General features: G+C 41.8%; 1 protein-coding gene across 2 annotated transcripts in view; it reads right to left on the bottom strand.

Annotated features, from left to right (window-relative positions):
- Positions 1-3,116: 3,116 nt before the first annotated feature.
- SBNO1 (strawberry notch homolog 1) overlaps positions 3,117-19,963 on the bottom strand; it is a 38,458-nt gene continuing 21,611 nt past the window's right edge. For both annotated transcript variants that reach the window (XM_083589733.1, XM_083589732.1), the window contains exons 17-32: positions 18,653-18,850; positions 17,878-18,045; positions 17,588-17,757; positions 16,462-16,593; positions 15,777-15,912; positions 14,176-14,288; positions 12,717-12,788; positions 12,285-12,384; positions 11,767-11,841; positions 10,198-10,344; positions 9,548-9,642; positions 9,342-9,434; positions 7,882-8,019; positions 7,023-7,099; positions 6,417-6,610; positions 3,117-4,608 (exon numbers count right to left, since the gene is read on the bottom strand). In XM_083589733.1, coding sequence (XP_083445859.1) covers positions 4,466-4,608; positions 6,417-6,610; positions 7,023-7,099; positions 7,882-8,019; positions 9,342-9,434; positions 9,548-9,642; positions 10,198-10,344; positions 11,767-11,841; positions 12,285-12,384; positions 12,717-12,788; positions 14,176-14,288; positions 15,777-15,912; positions 16,462-16,593; positions 17,588-17,757; positions 17,878-18,045; positions 18,653-18,850 — 2,051 coding nt within the window. In that variant the 3' untranslated portion in view covers positions 3,117-4,465. The remainder of the gene's footprint in view (positions 4,609-6,416; positions 6,611-7,022; positions 7,100-7,881; positions 8,020-9,341; positions 9,435-9,547; positions 9,643-10,197; positions 10,345-11,766; positions 11,842-12,284; positions 12,385-12,716; positions 12,789-14,175; positions 14,289-15,776; positions 15,913-16,461; positions 16,594-17,587; positions 17,758-17,877; positions 18,046-18,652; positions 18,851-19,963) is intronic.

Genomic DNA, 19,963 nt, shown 5'->3' with positions numbered 1-19,963 from the left:
CACGGCAGCTTTTAGTGGGTGAGGAGGAGGAGGAGAGGCGGCCACTGAGACCCATCCCCACATGACACACTGGCTCTGAGAAGGCAGAAGGAAGAAAGGGGGAGAAGAACAGAGCACAAGGCTTGATATTTTTTAAAAAATGCTTTTTGCACCTGCGTCCAATCTTGGCCCTTTCCAAAATTTATTTACGGTGTGTCTTTTTCTTTTTGTAAATCTACCAAAGAATAAAATAAAATCGGGATTAAGCAGTTTTCTCAGGATGGTATCCCGTTGGTGTAGTGCTGGTGGCACTCGCCCTTCTACTTGTAGGAAATGCTCTGCGAGGGGTGGGAACACACAAAAATGGGGAATCAAGGAAGGTCAGTTCCTGAGGAGTGAATAATGTCCTTATTTTGACCTGAGGGTATGATACTTGATGGGAGTGGGAGTCCAAAACATATGAGAGCGCCATGTTGGCAAAGTCTTGTCTACTCTAGACACTAAATAAATTTAGACACCAGCTGAGTGGACAGACAACTCAATGAATAGAAAATCGGGGCGGGCGGGGGCAGGGGAAGAGCACAAAATGAAGAATTGTAGCCATAAGGGACTATTTCTCACACACCCACACAAAAAGTTACAGGTCTGCTTCTATGCCGCTGCCAGTCTCATCCCCTCCTTTTAAGGGTTGCACATTTCAAGATAGCGACAACCCATTTGGGAATTTATTCCAAGGCACAGTTACCTGATCTCTTGCTATGTGGTAACAAAGACTTTAACTTGGAATCTTACATTTCTATTTCCCTTTCACTCAAAACACTGTCCAAGTAAGCTTAAATTAAATTTTAGACAGCGGAGTATATTTTAAAATACATGCATGTTGCTCTTTGTAAAACGTTATAGCAGTTGAACAGACTGAAACTAAAACCTACACTAAAACAGGCAAATGAATCATTTTACATTAAACCAGAAGAATCAACACAGCAAACCAGGAAAAGCAGCAAAAGACTATGAAACAAAGCCCTCCCCACAAAAAAAGTAAATTTCAGCTATCGCCAAGACAACAAGAGGGAAGAAGCTGAATGAACCTCCTGGGGAGAAGGTTCCGAACCAGGGCTACCACAGAGAAGGCGCTTGCAGAGCCCAGGGTGGAGACATGTGGCCTTCAGGTGTTGCTAGGACTACCATTTCCATCATCCCTGGCCACTGGGCCATTCCAGCTGGGACTCATGAGCTGGGAGTCTGGCCACAATTCCTACCCGAGAAGTATCTCCATCCTAGACGCTGATCCTTGACAGAATATGCCCGTTAAATTTTGTTTGGATTTCCCTCTCACATCCCACAATCTTGTGAACTTCTTCAGAATTCAAGAAGGGTTGAGCAAAGAGCTAAGGTTGCATAAACACACCAAATTCCAGGACGAGGTGCATTGGAACAGCCTCTGCAGCCCCAATTCAGAACCAGAATGCAGACTTGTTTCATGAAAGCAGTATCTGAACTGGAATAGGTCCTCTGCTTTTGTCCATGTAAAGCAGTGCAATGTCATTTATTTGTTGTGCCTTGCTAGCTTTTGCTGCGGCCTTTGTCCAGCTTTGCAGGGCTTCAGCCGCACCTTCTGGCAAAGCACAAGTAGGTCCATTAAAAGGAGGAGATTGCTAATAAACAAATGGGAGGGAGCACAGCTGTAAAGTACAGCTGGGTTTGAACCTTCATCTCACCCCCAACCAAAATGATCAATTGTCAGGGATCATGGGAATTGTAGTTCAACATCTGGAGGGCCAGAAGTCCCCCATCTGTGCTTTACAGCTGTGACAAAAGCCAACATCCTTTTTGACCATGTAACTTTGGTCTTATTTAGGTTTGTGTAAATCACTCTAGGAACCAAGGGTAGGATATAACTTGAACAAGTGAACAAGCATTTCTCAAATTCAGTAAGTGACGGCACACAGTTTGAGGAAAAAACAGAGACTAATTTCACTCCCACCAAAACAAGACTTACTTTTTGGAATCAGAACCTTCCTTAGATGATCCCACCACTTCTACTGGAGTCACCACTGATTTGAACATCTCCTGGTTGTTATGAGGCAAGCCCAGAGCAGGGACTCCAGAGCGTGGTTAATTCAGCTGTAAAGGGACGCGGGTGGTGCTGTGGTCTAAACCACTGAGCCTTGCCGATCGGAAGGTTAGTGGTTCGAATCCCTGTGACAGGGTGCGCTCCCGCTGCTCTGTTCCAGCTTCTGCCAACCTAGCAGTTCGAAAGCACACTAGTGCAAGTAGATAATAGGTACCACTCTGGTGGGAAGGTAAACACCATTTCTGTGCACTCTGGCTTCCGTCACAGTGTCCCATTGCGCCAGAAGCAGTTTAGTCCTGCTGGCCACAGGACCCGGAAAGCTGTCTGTGGACGAACGCCAGCTCCCTTGGCCTGAAAATGAGATGAGCGCCGCAACCCCATATTTGCCTTTGACTGGACTTAACCGTCCAGGGGGTCCCTTTACCTTTTTTAAATGCCGCTGTGCTGATAATGGTTGATTCAACCACACCTGATGCAGGTTAATGGAAAAGAGGCAAGTACTGTGGTAAATCAGTGACAAGCTGGCCACCTCCCGCTTTGCATGGGTTCACACGTGCCTTCAATTGTTTAATCCTGAGTAATTGAGACATGCTCATGAATCCAGGCAGTGTTTGGGAGTTAGTGGTGTGAACTTAGGTTAAAAAAAATGGTAAAGGACCCATGGATGGTTAAGTCCAGTCAAAGGCGACCATGGGGTGTGGTGCTCATCTTGCTTCAGGCCGAGGGAGCAGGCGTTTGTCTGCAGGCAGGTTTCTGGGTCATGCGGCTGAACTGCTTCTAGCAGAAAGGAACACTGTGACAGAAGCCAGAGTGCACGGAAACCTTCCCGCTGCCACAGTACCTGTTTATCTACTCGCACTGGTATGCTTTTGAACTGCTAGGTTGGCAGGAACTGGGACAATTTGAACCGCCGATTGAGACCGTCGATTGGCAAACCCAAGAGGCTCAGTGGTTTAGACCACAGTGCCACCTGCTCCCTTCTGGTGTGAACTTAACCCATGACTCAATCACTAAAATGTTCTGAGAACTGTGACAGACTGATGAAAAACACAGGACTCGTTGCTTGTTAGAACAACAGCTTTTTTATTTATTTGACACCTACAAGATTTTGGTATCTTGCAGTTCTGTGGACAGGTTTATACAATCTCAAATTTTCAATAGTGCAACCTGTGCAAGCAAGAAGAAAAATGACAAACATTGTCCTTCACTTTCTTTATAAACATCTACTATTATAGGCAAAACAAAACTTACCCATATTTTTTAGATAAGTGACTATTCACATTTTGTACATTTACAATTTTAAACAGCTCCAGGATAAACTCTACAATGTCTTACAACATAAACAAAAGTATTCAAGTTACGGGGCAACGGGGGAAAAAATCAACCCAGCATACACATCGGAACCCTCACGTGCTGCTGCCCCCCTCCCCCCATGTCTAATTTACAGCTCAAGTATTGAGTAACAAAAAACGAAATCTTTTTTTAAAAGGGCTGTAATGTGAAATGGAAGTAAATTTGCACTTGTGTTTCCTAAAAACCTCACTGGATAAAGGAAACATTTGAGAAGGAAAGAAAAAAGAAAATAAATCAGGCTTTTTTAAAGCCATTCTTGCAGCACACAATTAGGAACACCATTAACACATTTTAAAAAAGGAACTTTAAAAATTTAAGATGTTTTCATCACACACGCACACAAACATGTTGCAGATTCAAATATATAACCTCTAGAAGAAAGCCAGAAAATGCAATTGCTGGGCCTTTTTCTTAAAATGCAATCCTCAATGCTGTACTGAGATTGTCTCTCTCTTCCTTTTCCACGTTGACTTTTTGTGTAGGAGATCCTGCTCATGCCTAATCCAAAGACATGCACAGCCCAAACAAAAATGGGGAACAAACTTGAATGTGTGGTTTGCAAACTTTTAAATTTTCATGCTGCTTTTTAAATAAATGTACTTTTTTATTGAGACCTGTGTTGCCACAATTATATATATCATCTCTACAATATGAACTCAAAATACATGCATCTGAGGACCTCTCCCGCAGCAATGGCACCGATGTACTGCATTAAACCCTGAGCACTGTATGACAAGGTGAATGGATAGGTTGGTTGGGAATTTTCAAGCCTCTTCAAAAACAAAAAGTCATGGTTTGTAGCTTAAGTAGGACAAACATTTTTTGTAAAAAGAAGCAGCTCCATAAAGAGCATTGGGGGGGGTTAAAAAAAGGACACATGGACCACTGTGAAACAATGTTTGGCTTTCAGTTTGACCACCCTTCAGGTGTCTCTCCACTTCTGCACAGTTCTAAGAGAGCATGATGGAACTGAAAGTTATTTCTTTGGAATCTGTCCCTGATATTTTTTTAAAATGCAATGATACGCTTGTACAGCCAAATACCAAAGACTCTCTTTTCTTATGCATTGTTGAAGTTGGTAATGCTCTGTGGGTGATGCTGTTGCCATATTTGTTGCTGTTGCACTGCAAGCTGTTGTGACTGGTCTGATGTCGAAAGTAGGTTTACAAGGGGAGACACACAATTTGCGGGAATGATCAAGCCTGCAACAGAAAAGATTGGGTCTTATTTCACAGACATTCATGCTACTTGTAAGCAACCTACAGTATCCTCGACTCCAAGGCAGTGAGTGGTCCTCAATTAACTGACCACTTAAAATCTTTTACTCTGAGGACAATCACCCGCTTTGTGGATTTATGGTGGCTATTGATGTCCAATCCCTTATACTGTGCACACACAGGGATAGTAGCTGCTACCATAGATATTAAGGAAACAGGTAAGTTCTCCGTGCATCTGGGATACTGTCCTTCTTTAAGTAGAATCTGGCCACAAGAAATGCTGTCTGACCACTCCTCCTCCCTTTTTACCTCATTTAGGGGACAGAGGCCTGATTAGAAAAGGTTACTTTAAGCATGATCAAGGGCTTGTGGTGAGCCCAGTACACCCATCTCTCCACCTTTTCAACTATGAATGAATGAATCTTTATTTACATCAGCCATTGGCCATAGCAATAAAACAACAATGCAATATACAAAGAATAGAAATAAAAAGTCAATTATATAAAATACATTTTTTGAATCAACAGTCAAATAGTGGATCTTTTTCTAACTGCCCCAGCTAAAAACCTTGCAACCTTTGCTGTCACCTGCTCATCTTGATCTGCCAAGAGAAAGGACACTGTGGCAGTGGTTAGGCGACCCGGAATGGACAATAAAAGAGGGGTGATAACCTCATTCCTCAAGTCTTTATAAAGAGTGCAAGCCAGAAGGGCATGCGCCACCAATTCGGTACTGCCATCTCCACAGGGACATAAGTGTTTTTCGTGTGGAAGCAAGAGTAAAAGCATGTCGACATTTTAGAATTGCTAGGTTATGCAGATAGGGTGCCAGAGAGTCGAAACGGGAAGGTGGAAAATAGTCATACCATGGGCAAAATTTCCTTATTGTGGCCAAGTTGTTCTGACGCTCGAAATCATTTAGAAGCTGACAAATTAGACTGTTTGCTTTACTAAAACCCAAAGTTGAGTAGCTGTTGTGATAAACCACAAGAGTGAAGTTTTTGATAGACAATTTTAGTCCAGGTGCTCCTGTGACAATCTTGCAGCACTAGGGATATTAGACCAGGGGGATTTAAGTTTAGGCGAAGCCAATAGTTAAGTGTCCTACGCCAGATCTGTAATTCTACTGAGGGAAGATTAGCCTCTAGGCGCAATGATGCATTTGGGACTCGGTGGTACACAGAAAATTTGCCCTATGAACTTTGATTGGACAGTTTCCATAGATCCAAGGTGAGTGCCTGTCCAAATCTGAGCCCCATATAACAACTGTGCTAGTGGTTTAGCTTTGGAACACTTCCAGGACTGATGGTATAGGTTTACCACCTTTTGTGTAGAAAATGCGTGTCAGAATTTTGCATTTCTGGTGTGCTCCCCATGACCCCGTAGACTGGGAAATAAGGCCAAGATATTTGAAAACTTTGACCTGTTCAATTAGCTGGTTGTCCATGCGCCATCTATGGGCCCTATAGTTTCTTGAGAAAACCATGACTTTGGTTTTCTTGTAATTCACGGCCAGCTGCTGTCTCTGGCAATATCCTGAAAATGCTCTCATCAGTCTTTTTAGGCCTACTTTTGCTTGGGCTATGAAATGCAGGCCCTTTGCTTCTCAATGGAAGACACTCAAGAAACATGCTGCGGATTCAATAATGTATCCTTGGAGGGGAAAATAAAATAAAATGCAAAATGAGGCTTCTGTTCCAAGAAACCAACAATGTACACTTTTTAAGGTTAGAGAGACTTCAGGGGTTAGACTGCCACATGGACCAAAAGGTAATAACAAATTATCAGACTTGCCTACAATCCTCTGTCCATCCTCCGTCCGTAGCCGAACGATCTGCATTTTAACATTTGTACCGCTTACTGAGGCTAAAACTCCTTCTACCTTTGTCCAGACACTTAGGACTGAACCACACAGGACATAGTACGTCCGACAGCGCAGGCCAACTTCACAAACCAGGCCCAGGCCTGCTTTTTTGCAGTTGCCTCTCCTGAAAGAGGAAGGGAAGGAGGAATACTTAATCCTTTTCTTTAACACATACACAATTTTTAATGTAAAGCAACACACAAGGATACTGATGTCCCACAATATTTTCAGAATAACACTTTGATTTTACATAACAAATTGTAGCCACGCAATAGACTAGGATGAGCTGCTCAAGCACGCAAGTCAGACAAGAATAGAGGATAAAGTTAGTTCTGAACAAAGAAGGTTCCTCAAGCCTAGTTAGAACTAGCACAAATCTCAGGCTCGATATTTCTTGTGGAAAAGCTGCCAATGCAACGCTTTGGTGAAGCTTTCACTAAATATGCTCCCGTGCAAAGTTTCTTTTCTCAGACGCATTTTGAAAAGCCCAGCACACCACACTAGGCATTTTGTACCGCAGCATTTCAAGAACTCACCAGTAAGCATGGGTGCAAGTGTCTGCTGATGACGTGTACTGCTCTAGCCAGTGGGCCACAGCATCGTCAGAAGGAACCTGAAAATGAAATAAATTAGATATTACATATTTATTACAGCCAGATTTGGCTTCTTGATTTCCAAACTTAAGAGTAACTTTACAGGTCCCATTCAGATGCATGGCCAAACCATGCTTTCATGTTACATGGATGAGAAGAATCCCAGGGCACCTCAGGCTCACATGCTCTTCCTGCCCATGCAGCCCCCAGTCCTTACTAATAGAATACCATAGCTCAACAGTTGTCTGAAGGTGTGATCTATGGTTTGGAAGAACTGGCCAACTCTGATTTGGAACAAGAATCATTTTTATTTTTATTCTGCCAGGGGGAGGGAGGGAGGATGCTACATGTGAACAGAAGGCCCCGCAGAAGAGAACTATTTAACACCAAAATTATGGTTTGTCATTATGCCTAATTTAGTTGCAATACCAACTATTCAGCACCCAAGTATTTCCACAAGGTCATCTCATTTGACTATGGCTGCTATCCTAGGCATGCTTTACTTGTGTAGGAAGTAAATAAGATGGGTCGTTCGCCAGTGTGTGAGAGGGCAGCCCAGGTGAGAAGAGGCAAGCAGCAGGGGTGGGGCATGTGCACAAATTATGGGTCATGTGAATAAACTACTCTTTACATCTAGGATCTGTGTATTTTTAATGTAATGAATGCATATTAAGGGTATTCATGCATGATATTCATGCATACTTTGTTTCTCCCTTCCGCAAGATTATAGGTTTAATACATATGTGGTATTTTAATGTTTTCCACATGCTATAGTTAAATTTGTTTTTAAAAAGCAAGTAACCTTTTTATATTTTTTCTTTATTTCTGCATACGTCTCCAATTTCAATTGTTTTCCGGTATTTGGTCTATATACTAGAAAAAGCTTCTTTTTGGGATTCACTTCTTTCACCAGGATGGCAGTTTTCTTATTGTTTCGTATCTGGAAGAGAAAAAAAAGGGGGGGGGATACTGTGAAAATGCAGTATGCATTACTTAAGATATTGTCAGGATTTAACATTTATTTAAAGACAGACCAGGTTTAGAACGTGTTGGTTGAAGCAAAACTTACCAGAAGAATAAGAAATCAAGATAACAAACTTTGTATTAAAAAAATGGAAATGGTTTATTGAATATTTATAGATAAATTGTAAACAGATAAAAACATTGAGCAAAAATGAGCAAATTAGGTTAATTTGGATACGCAGAAAATATTAAAAATAAATTTAAGGAACCACAGAAAAGGGCAAGGAAGTCAAGTTTTGAAATGTTAAAACGATTGTAAAATTAGTGAAATGTATAAACTTGAAAAGTATAAATAAAAAAATTTAAAAAGGAAAAAAGAAAGAAAAGAAAAGAGTCCTGCCGATGGCGAAACACATCCCTAACCGCAAAACAGAATTGGTTTTATACAGAAGCAGAGCTGGTGGCTTGTTTACACACACGTTGTGGTAGCAGTCAATAAATCACACTACACTCCCCAGAAGAAGAAAAAAAGAAACTGTTGGATGAAGTTAAGGAGGCAACAAAAATTTCAAGGAGGCAGCTTTATGGCACATGCAAGAGTAGTTCTGTCCTTCTGACCCAAACCTCAGCTCTGCTCCCAGATCTGGTCTGAGGGGGCTGCTATTTCGGGAAAATCCGTCTTTTGCCACCATACTCTCAATCTCAGGCTCCCACCTGAAATACTGACTACACAGTGCTTCAAATGCTTAAATATACACTGCATAAATGTCAAGTATTATTTCTTTATTACGTTAAGAAATTATTAGGTTTTTAAGAAGGTAAAAGGTAAAGGACTCCTGGAAGGTTAAGTCCAGTCAAAGGTGAATATGGGGTTGCGGCGCTCATCTCGCTTTCAGGCCGAGGGAGCCGGTGTTTGTCCATAGACAGCTTTCCGGGTCACGTGGCCAGCAGGACTAAACCGCTTCTGGCACAATGGAACACCGTGATGGAAGCCAGAGCGCACAGAAACGGTGTTTACCTTCCCGTCGCAGTGGTACCCATTTATTTACTTGCACTAGTGTGCTTTTGAACTGCTAGGCTGGCAGAAGCTGGGACAGAGTAATGGGAGCTCACCCAGTTGCAGGGATTTGAACCGCCGACCTTCTGATCGTCAAGCCCAAGAGGCTCAGTGGTTTAGACCACAGCATCCACCCGCTCCTTTTTTTACCTTTCTTTTTTGTTTTTATTCCACACAAGATATACTAATGTCCAATGAAGTTAACATGCTTTTGGGTGGAAGTCTGCAGAGAACAATCTCACCTGAAGTGATAAATAAAATCCATCTTCTGGTCCAGTCTGTTCAGCCCAAATCTTAGTTGCTTCTTCCCAGGACATCCCTCTCTCCACGCTTATCTAGAAAATACATTAAAAGTCGAAGGGTACTTAGCAGGAAGTTTTACCATTTAAGAGTCAACAAAAAATGTCAGTGGCTCATGCAAAAGTGAACAATTAACCAAGAAACTTACAGTATACAATTCAACATGTCCTGAGGTAGAATATCCTGGTGTGAGGAATTTTTTAGCATCTGCCTTCCTCACTTTCTCATCTCCTGAACCCAGATCTTCAAGAAAGAGAGTCACAAAGTACATATGAGTACAGGACACAGAGAAGAACAAAAGTCTGCAATGATTCCTGTGTGGAGGAATCACCAGTCTCTGAACAGCCTCCTCTACTGAGGCAGCATATCACTCTCTGAGCCATTTCTGAAGAAAATAAGGCAGCACAGCACATAAAAGCAGCATTACTCAAGCTTTGCCATCACAAGAAATACACGAGCAGTGAGATAGAGGCCAGGCATCTGGGGCACTGCACTCCTCAGTAAGCATTACAGAACAGCACAAGAAACAGTGACTATGCATGCGATGTCGGAATGGCAGAAAGACAGAGAGCTCAAACGGGGGACTAATCAAGGAATCAGGTCTGAAGAACTTCAGTTGTTTGGCTCTTGCTGCTACCATGGAGCACTTCCTATCCATTCAAGGCACCATCTCATTCTTGGAGAGGCTGAAAGAGGTGGTGGCTGGTTTCCATCTGCCTCTATTACTGGCAGTGGAAGAACGTGGGCTCTGAAAAAAGCCTGGCATAGCAGGTTGTGCAAACGAACTCATGCTCTTACCTAAAATGCCCATGTCATATCTTCCATTCTTTTTAGCATTCTGTATTACTGCATTTAACGTGTCTGAGAAATACTGGAATAAAGCATTCTGCTGATGCACTTCCATACCCAGAATCCGGTTTAGAAATTTCCCTATATTGTTGTAATCTAGAACAAGAGGAGATGAAGCACTTTAAGCCAGATTATTTTGGGGGATGGGGGGGAGAAACACAGCATTTTATTTCATCTTTGTTTTATCAGTGGAAAAGCACTATCCCGGCAGTCTAAACAGAAGGCAGGAACCTATGGCCTTATGGATGTTTTTGGGACTCCCAGCTCCCATCAGTCATAGCCAGAATGGTCAACAGTCAAAGACGATGGGAGTCATAGTTTGGCAACATCTGGAGGGCCACAAGAACAAGGAGGAGTCTCCACTGGCCAATTCTTTGCAGGGTCATGCCACAATTCCACAGAAGCACAAAACACCTGCAGTGTGTTGTATTGGGTACCAAATCCAGCTCCTGTTTTCAACATTTCCCGTAGCTGCGGGGAGCACGGCAGCATTCTCCATAGCTCTTTGGCTCAACTTTATCTACAAGCACCTCTGCTAGTAAAACCAGAAATGTGCACAACAGGAGAAATGATGGAATACAAATCTCCTCGATTTGTATAATTAAAACTAGTTGATGAAGTTAGCTGTCTTGGAAAGTAATTTATTGTTTGAAGCACACAGTACACACAGCCCCACCCTCTCTATAAATGCAAGTCATCCACCCACAATGAATGCAACCAAGATTCTACATAAATGGATGGGTTAACTATAAGACAAATCATGAAACAATCGCCCTTAAAGTTCAGAGACATACAGAATACATTTATGGGTATTCTCCAATTCTCTGAAGAGGCAGATCTGTCTGGCACCTACTCCATTGTCTCATGGCTCATCACAAGGTTACCAACTGCATTATGTAGATGCAGATGGAGGACATAGCTGACGTATTCCTATAACCCCCTTGTGTAGGCACCAGCTGCCCACCTTTCTAGCTCAGTAAGTTATCTGCACTCTGTAGTATTTCTTCCTTAGTTATACTAGGCATTCTAGATTATTTTATGAGCAGGGATATAGGCAACTGTATGAGGTACACACTCTTCCTGAACTCTGTCTAAGCAGTTTCTTCCCACCCCAGCAACCTCAAATCTAACCATAAAAGCTGCATTAAGTTGTTCTTCTCCCCCTCCCAAGCCCCCTTCTGTATTAGGTCAGTGAGGCAGAGGGAAAGAGACAGGCTGGCTTCTGTCTTTAGAGCCATAAAGGACTTCAAAAGCACACTACCAATTTCAGATCACTGTGTTATCTGAAACCGTAGCTTTGCTTTGTATATTCACACTTGAAGACTTCGGCCTGTATCCAGCCAAGTTCTGCTTAGGGTAGACCCACTGAAATTAATGGACCAAAGTTACTCATGTATTAATTTCAATGGGTCTACTCATAGAAAACAACCCTTTCAAATTTTGCTGTTGACTTAGAAGGCCATTACAGAATTTTTAAAAAAAAAGTCAGTTACATAGACATTAAAAAGGAGCAAGTACCTTTGTCAAGCGTTAGAATTCCAGACCGGTCTTCCACATTTATTAGGCCCACACCTATTAAACCCTGACGGACATCTAGGAAGAACAAAGGGAAGCTGTCATGGGTTCCATTCTTGCTGTTTACTAGTTTACTAAGGTAATTTAAGTACCATCAGTATTTGTGAAATGTAACCAAACCTTCGATGGTTTCCCTCCCCTAAAAACTAACACAACTGATTCAATGTGCAAGAGAGGTCATATGGCAGTACAAACAGGTGCTGCTATCTACTACCCAAAGGCCCAACGATTCCGTAGCTGGAATGCCATAATTAACCCAAACCATTTGTACTCTCAGATCCGAGTTCTGAAAACAGATCATGCAATTTCAAAAGGAACTGTTGAATTTAGTTGTTAGGAAACGGTACATATAGTCTCACCAAACAATTAGAGTACATAATTTTAATTCATTCTATGAAATTGTTTCCCTTCACTGATAAACGTGATTATCACCTCAGTATTTTTTCCAAAAATTCACATACCTTTAAAGAATTCTCCTGGATAGTCAGCAGGTGGAGACACCAACGGCGAGTCTAAGTTCACAATGGACTTCATCACTATTTCCAATGCATTTCGGCCATACTGTTAATGAGAGTGGGGGGGAAACTATTGTAGCCACCATAAAATACAAACATCCTTCTTTTAAAAGTATTATGTTTGTCCCCTAGAAAGTTAGGACACTTGCCTTTCACATCCAAAATCTGGCCAATTTATACAGGCAGTTTTTCATGTTTGATGTTTTTATATGTGCTGTAAGCTGCCCAGGATGGCTGGGGAAGTTCCAGAGTCTATAACCCCAAAAGGGGAAAGGATAATGATGCAAAGAAACAACCCCCCCAAAAAATAACAGCCTATTGTTTTTTAAGTGTCAAGGCAAGATAGGGCTTGCTTTATTCAAAAGGTGTCTCACTTACCTTGTTGTCGAAGTTGAACCTGCTGAGGTCTCTTGTTTCTGTTGCTCTTCTGTCGCCATGAGTGAGAGCTCCCTATCAAGAGACAATAATTTGTTTTTATAATATATCATCTCCTAAATGCTTAACACATCTTTATTCACCATTATTTCAGTTATCCACTGAAGAATGCCTGTCATCTGAAGCCAACAGCCTGGATCCAGAGATAAGCACAATGAAGGGGCTGGTGGAAATGGACTTTCCCACTCCCTCCTCCCTCTTGCAGTCTCCAACTCTTCCTCTCTGAGGGTCAGGACCTGTTGACTGGAGAGGACTGCAGTGCAGGAGACAAAGGGAACTCTCAAAATTAGATAGAGGTGCCTTCTTCCGGCAGAACTCTCACTCATGGAAGCGGAGTCTTGAGGAGTAGGTGGAAAATTCTGTTTCCACCAGCCCCCTTTGATATGCTTATTTCTGGATCCAACCCAATTTGCTTGTGCCTCAGCACATAACAAACGTAGTGCAATTTTGTTCGATGAGAGGTACATTTTGCCCACTTGATTAAGAATTTAATCATCCAGGAGTATGGAAGATATTACAAAAAGTTGGCATAAGAAGCCAAAAGTATGTCAGAGAATAAGGCTCATCAGATAGTGACCTGTACGACCATAGCCAATAAAGATGGGTTGTTGTTTTTCCGTTAAATATTTTTATTGAAAGTTTTCAACATAAGATACAATAAAAGCCAAACTAATCAAAAAAAAGAAAGATACAGAAAAGCCAAAATAAGAGAAAATAAAAATAAAACGGCAAGGGGGGGGGGGGAGATATAAAAACCCTCTATCACAACTGTATCATGTCCTTTAACCATATACAAAAAGGTAGACCTTCCCAGCTCCCACCTGGGAACTTCTGTTTCTTCCCCCAGACTCCCACCCTGGGGGATCTTTTCTACCCTGTCTCCCACACAGAGCCCTTCATCATCTACCTGTCACTGATGAGAGGTACATTTTGAACACCTGATCATGTCCACAAGACAGATCCTGTTCATTCTGCAGAGTAAAGTACAATCTATACTGGGGATAGGAAACCTGTTGCCCTGTAGAACATGCTAGACTCCATCTCCCACCAGCTTCTCCCAGCAAAGCCAGCAATTGGCGATGATGCAAGTTATAGTCCAGCAACATCTGGTGGGCCAGATTCCCCATCCTGCATCTACCCAATGATTTGAATTGAGTCTCCAACATATTAACATAAATTGGGAACTGCTTAAATCCCCCTATGAACCCCTACCCCACACAATTTGAGATACGAGAGCCACTCTCTAGACCACAGAAATCTTAGATGTTTTCTGCTTTGTTTTCAACTTTAACAGAACCTGGTATAATTGAGAAATGTGTTTTCAAGTTTCTGTGTCTTTAATCTAAATCTGCTCGCTTGCAATGAATTTCCTAGTCAAAGCTATACCCAACAATCCGCTTACCAAGCTCTCCAGGCGTTTGGCAACGATTGACGCAAATCTTTGTTCTCCAGCCAGTTCAGATATTAGGAAGACATATTCTGGTGCGGTCACTTGGTTGGACCTGTGCGTTCGGCCTGGATAGGAAGAAAAAGAGGTTTTGTTCACTCAAGTCACCCAGCATCAGCCACCCATTCTCAAAAATATTGGATAGGAAAACAGAGGTATATTTGGAGGCCATGTTCTTCACAACAATAAAATAAACAAATGATTCAATTAACCATCTCAAACTGTTTTCCAGGGAATTCTGTGGTTCCTCACAAATTAATAAGAGGTTTATTTTATGATTATAAAAACATTTCTTTACTACCACATCATATAATACCAGGGTGGGGTATAATATGAGAATAGAAAACACTATGAAAACAACGATACATATAATAAATTGAGCAGCTGGATCAAAAAATTTAAAATTTAACAGCCACACAGGCCTGCCAAGAAAAAAAGCTTCCTTTGTGAAAATCAGTAATAGCAAATAGCTTGCTAACTGCTATCATATCCTCCTTTCAATATACAACCGCAGACACGGGTGGTGCTGTGGTCTAAGCCACTGAGCCTTTTGGGCTTGCTGATTGGAAGGTCATCAGTTTGAATCTGAGCTACAGGGTGAGCCCCCTCATGCCAGTGCAAGTAGTAAATAGGCCCTGCTGCGGAAGGAAGGTAAACGGCGTTTCCATGCGCTCTGGCTTCTGCCATGGTGTACTGTAGCGCCAGAAGCGGTTTAGTCATGCTGGCCACATGACTCAGAAAGCTGTCTGTGGACAAACATCAGCTCCCCTGGCCTGAAGCAAGGTGAGTGCCACACCCCATCGTCAGTTCATATGAGGCACAACAGGCCTAGGAAGTGTACACTGGAGGGATAAGAGCCCACCAAGAAGGCAACACAATCCACAAACACCAAAACTTGTCCAAACCCCACGTTCATTGCCAAAAATAGTCTGGACATAGTATTGACTTGAAAGAAAGAAAGACCACTCTCTGCAAAGTGGCAACACCACTAAGCAAATTTGAATCACTCTATCCTTGGAGCGAGTAGGAGACTAACCCTTGAAGACAAACAATTTTTATTGAACTATGAAGATTCAACTTGCTTGTGTTTGAAGCTACATTTTGGCTCAGATATACCCTAAGCAAAGAAACAAGAATTTAAACTTTACTTTTTAAGGAAACTGTTTTAGAAGTGAATACTTAACTACCTTGCAAGTCACTTCTTCCATAGACACAGATTGAATTGTGTTCAGTAGTTTGTCTCTGTGGCAATAGAAATACTACTCAAACTAGACAGAACTAGAAAACTCTGTTCGAAGACTCCTACCATTATGTACCAATCAATGTGTTGTCAGATTTCATTATCTTCTGGCACTGTGCAAAACCTAGCATAGACTGAACTCTAGTTTGCATATCAGAACACTATGTAATTTGAGAGCCTACACACATCTGTTTAGCAGCATTGCAAAAATAGGCAACTCTGCTAAACCTCTCTTACTGCAAATGATACAAACTCAACATTAAGTGCCTGACAAAGAAGCATCATTTCCAAGTAAAGCCAAGACAAAACTGCTTACCAAACTGCTGTATTGCCCTATCTGCACTCCACGGCAACTCCAGAGTCATATGTACCCTTCGCCTCTGGTTCTTGGCTCGTCGATCTGCTTGCAATGAAATACCAGAGCTGGCTGCTTCAGAAATGATGGCAATATTCTTTAAGAGAGAAAGAATGGAAAGGTTGGATTTTAAAATTTTAATATGTCTATGGACAGGATGTGAACATGTGTTTGAATTGGTAGGAAGAGACTGTAATTCAAAAGATAGATCACATTCTTTGCATGCAGAAGGGATCTCCAAGTCACCTTTAATGAAACAGAAGTTACATGTGTTTTATCTCTATTTTACCTCTTTAGCTACTATTAACTTTAATAATCTTTTGAATGTTTTAAGTAACTGTTTTAACAGTCTTTTATCGAGAACGGAGTCAGAGGTTTCCTGTTACTGTTCTGCTCTTGTTTGTTAGAGACCATCTTGGCTTTGAGTCCTGGAAGACCTGCAAGCCTTTTCCACCTGTCCTGGGAGGGCAAGACCATGACTGACTCCAGCTACAAAAGCTGAGGCTGCTGAAGAGGACAGGGACCATTTTGGCTGTCTCTTAGTGCAGACCCAACCAAAATACTGCCAAGAATTCCCTGACACCTGTCCATCTATTTTATATGAATCTTTCCTTGAGAACTGATGTAGAGTAATGAAAATGGTTACCTTATCTCCATCCATGAATCTTTGCTTCTCTGTGATGTTTAGGATTTCAACAGGAACATCTAGCTCAGACCTGGATTCGTAAGAGATGCTGCCATCATCATTACTCACGACTCTCCCTTTGCGACCTGTCATCTTGGGAAGAATGACCTGTTTTAGCATGCTAAATAGTGCTTTTAGGAATCCATTAAATACTTCCAAGCAATTTCACATGCACTCAAGAAAAAGCTTGTATGATTAAACATGCTGCCCATTTCTAGCAGAGTTTGTGTCCAAAGCCTGACTCGCCCTAACAAACGTTTAGGTTAAGATAAATTCTGGTTTCCTTATTCTCCTCATGTGTCATGATAACACCTGAAGGCTCACTCCAATGGAAGTAAGAACTGAGGGGTTGGTGGGTTTGGGGTGAAATAGTGACCAGTCAGAAGCCAGTGAGTTATTTTTAAAGGGACACGGAAGAACTTGTGTTTAATAACTTCTCTATGAACAAAAGGTTGCTTTTGCAACTGTTTGGTTTTTCCTATTTGACAAAAGAGGGGGAGCAGGGAAGTCAGGACAGTAGTGCTGGCTTTCTAAAACACCTACATGCTGAAGACATCCAAGTCTACTTCTCTACCCAGTAACTTTTGCCTTCCATTCAATTCCTTATCTATTAGTGTCTGATAGTTCCACTTGGAAGCATCATCACCTGAAGCTCAGGATATCCAAGACTCTGGACTTCTAATAACTGAAGGCAATACCTTCTTTCTTTACTGACAATGTCACCATCCGTGTTGTTGATATGAGAGAGAGAGTGAAAGAAAGGGCGGGTGGACAAGACAGTCCTCATCAACAGTTGCCGAGAAAGGAATGTAATCCTCAGGCTAAAATAGGTTTGCTACCCCTGTTATTAGTGGAAGGTAGTTTGACTCTAGGCCAATTAATGCAAAGGCACTGGAATGAACATCACTAGGCTTTATTTTACAAAATTATGTTTTGGTTTATCAAATCTTTATTTAATTGCATTTAATGTTAAACATGTTAAGGTATGTGGATGTTCTGTAGCAATTCCTGCTCTTATGTTTGCACACCATAACACCTCAAACTACAGGTCTGCTTCCCACACAGTTACTTGAGATCCAGCACCTACCTCAGCCACATTCTCAGGACCACCGAGTTCATCTATAAGTTCATCCAGTGTATTAGGAGGAAGATCTTCTGATAGTTTTTCCAATTTATCAAGCAACTCCTTTTTCATCTGCTGGGCTCTCTCAACAGCATCCTGACTTGTTACATAGCTGGTATGCGTATTACTGTTAGCTGCAGCATATATATAAAAAAAGGAATGGTGGTGTTTAGAAATGTGAAAGTGTTGTTTCCCTTGCTGGAAGAAGCATTCTGGCTTCAAAAGCCAATTCAGAAGCTGCACATTCAACATACCAGACGTATTTGTAGTAGAGGAGGTAACTACTGTGGAAGAAAGAGAACTGGGCCGTTTGGATCCAAGTCCAGACGCTAGTAAGGCACTCTGAATGGAATCTGGGTCTATGCTTTTCTTTTTTTTCTTTTCTTTATTTTTCTTATGTTCTTTCCTAATTAGCCAGGGGTCTGAAGAAAAATAAAATGTATTAAAGGAGAAAAAAAGGCTTACGAAAAAATATGAAAATTATGCACCAGAGCAATTTCTTTTGTAGGGTTTTATCAGCTTAATGAAAAACAGTACAATTGTAACTTATGAACATTTAACACGTGCGGTTTCAGTTCTATGTGGTTAAAGGTTGGCCGGCTGAAATCACACAAACTAAATGTATGGAAGTGTATGGAAAGCAGAAAGCTTAAAAGATCTTTTGTGCAGGGTTTTCCCAGCACAGAAGCTTCCAAGCCTTGCTTACATGGCTCTTGCAAGATCTTGTGGGAACTTGAACAGCCTCTTGAACTCTCTTACGAGAGCACTCCAGAGCTTGAACAAGAGTATTCTACAACTGATCAAGGCCCACTTGCTAGATGGCTCCAGAAAGGTAAGGATGCTTGCATGGCAAGTAGTTCAAGTATACATGCTTGTGTGTATACCCCTGGAGCGTAATCTCCCCACAAAATGTGACAGCACTATACTCAGCCTCCGCAAAGTAATACTACAGTGAATAGTGGCAGCACATGCAACAAAGCAACAATTGAAAAGAAATACTAAATTCCACGATACCCATTATTATCTCACCATCTTCATCATCCTCGCTAGATTCATCCTTAAATGGGTTGAAGTCATCATCTTCCCCAGAGCTTAAGAACCTGGAGCTCTCATTATCACTCTCTTCATTGTCCGAGATGTCCGACTCACTGTAGCTTTCATCAGAACTGCTCCCAGCTAGGCCGCCAGTTTTACGCGCTTTCTTGGCTTCTCTGTTTATTTCTTCACCTTTTTCAGATGAAAGGTAATGAAGAGGTGGCTATTACTGAGTGGCATTTACCCCCACTATTTTCTCTATGGGTTGTTAGCAAAGACTTTGTAGATTTTTTATTATTTATGGATGCTTAACAAGGTGGAAAACCATATCAAAAGAAAAAGAAGGGGGGGAAGGGTCCTGTTGTACTCCTTACACATTAACAGGCTTCCTTTCAAGCCTTCTTCAAAGTATAAAATTACAACTTCACTGGAACTGATAAAAAAGGGCTGGAGATGAGGGCACCTCACAGGACGCTGCCAAGTTTACAAGCCAAATGTTAAAAACCCAAGGTTGTACGTATGTGTGTGAGTTTTCCTTTGCTTGTTCTAACTGCATGGAGACTTTTCCTGTAACAAGTCATGATATTTCACTGCTGTTATCACCTACTGTACCAATTATAATATTTTACACAAAGTTAAGGAGCTGGAGAGAAGGGTCCTTATGGGAGCAAAGCAGTTTAGGACCCTGGGTCACTCTGATGTGGAAACTGGGATGGGAGGCATATATAACAGCAGGGGTTGCTGAAGGTTCTATGTTTGTTGTGGTGCAGCAGGCCTATTACGTCCCTATATAGTAAGAACGAGCAGTGCAAAGCCCTCTGCAACCAATTCCTGAACACTCACTTACAAAAAGGGTGGTTCAAATGAGATTTGCTTTTCACATCTCTTGATATTTAAATCAGTTCAGGCAATAGAGAAAGTGACAAACACAGTAAGTATTTCAGACAAAAAACTTCACAGCAGAAGACAGACACTATGGTCTGTTCAAATAAGGAAGAACTTGCAGCTGAGTGTGGGTAAAAATCAGTGTACCAGTAGCTTGAATTAGTTCTTCAGTGACCCAGTGCCAAGACTCCCTGCTCTATACAATTGCTGATTAGTCTTCCTTGCACACCTGTGAACACAGTTACTTGCCAATACTGCTAGATTTTCCAATTTCATTTCATTTCATCTATATCCAATATTCAAGGTGGCGTACATGGCTCTTCCCCTCATTTATTCCCCACAACAACCCTGAAAGGTAGGTTAGAATGAGAGACTGGCCCAAGTTCACCCAGCGAGCTTCATGGCCAAGTGGGGATCTGA

The sequence above is a fragment of the Podarcis filfolensis genome (genome assembly GCF_964270895.1).
Source record: "Podarcis filfolensis genome assembly, chromosome: 16".
Lineage (NCBI taxonomy): Eukaryota > Metazoa > Chordata > Lepidosauria > Squamata > Lacertidae > Podarcis > Podarcis filfolensis.
The sequence above is the reverse complement of the archived record's forward strand: the minus strand, read 5'-3'. Positions and strand labels throughout refer to the sequence as shown.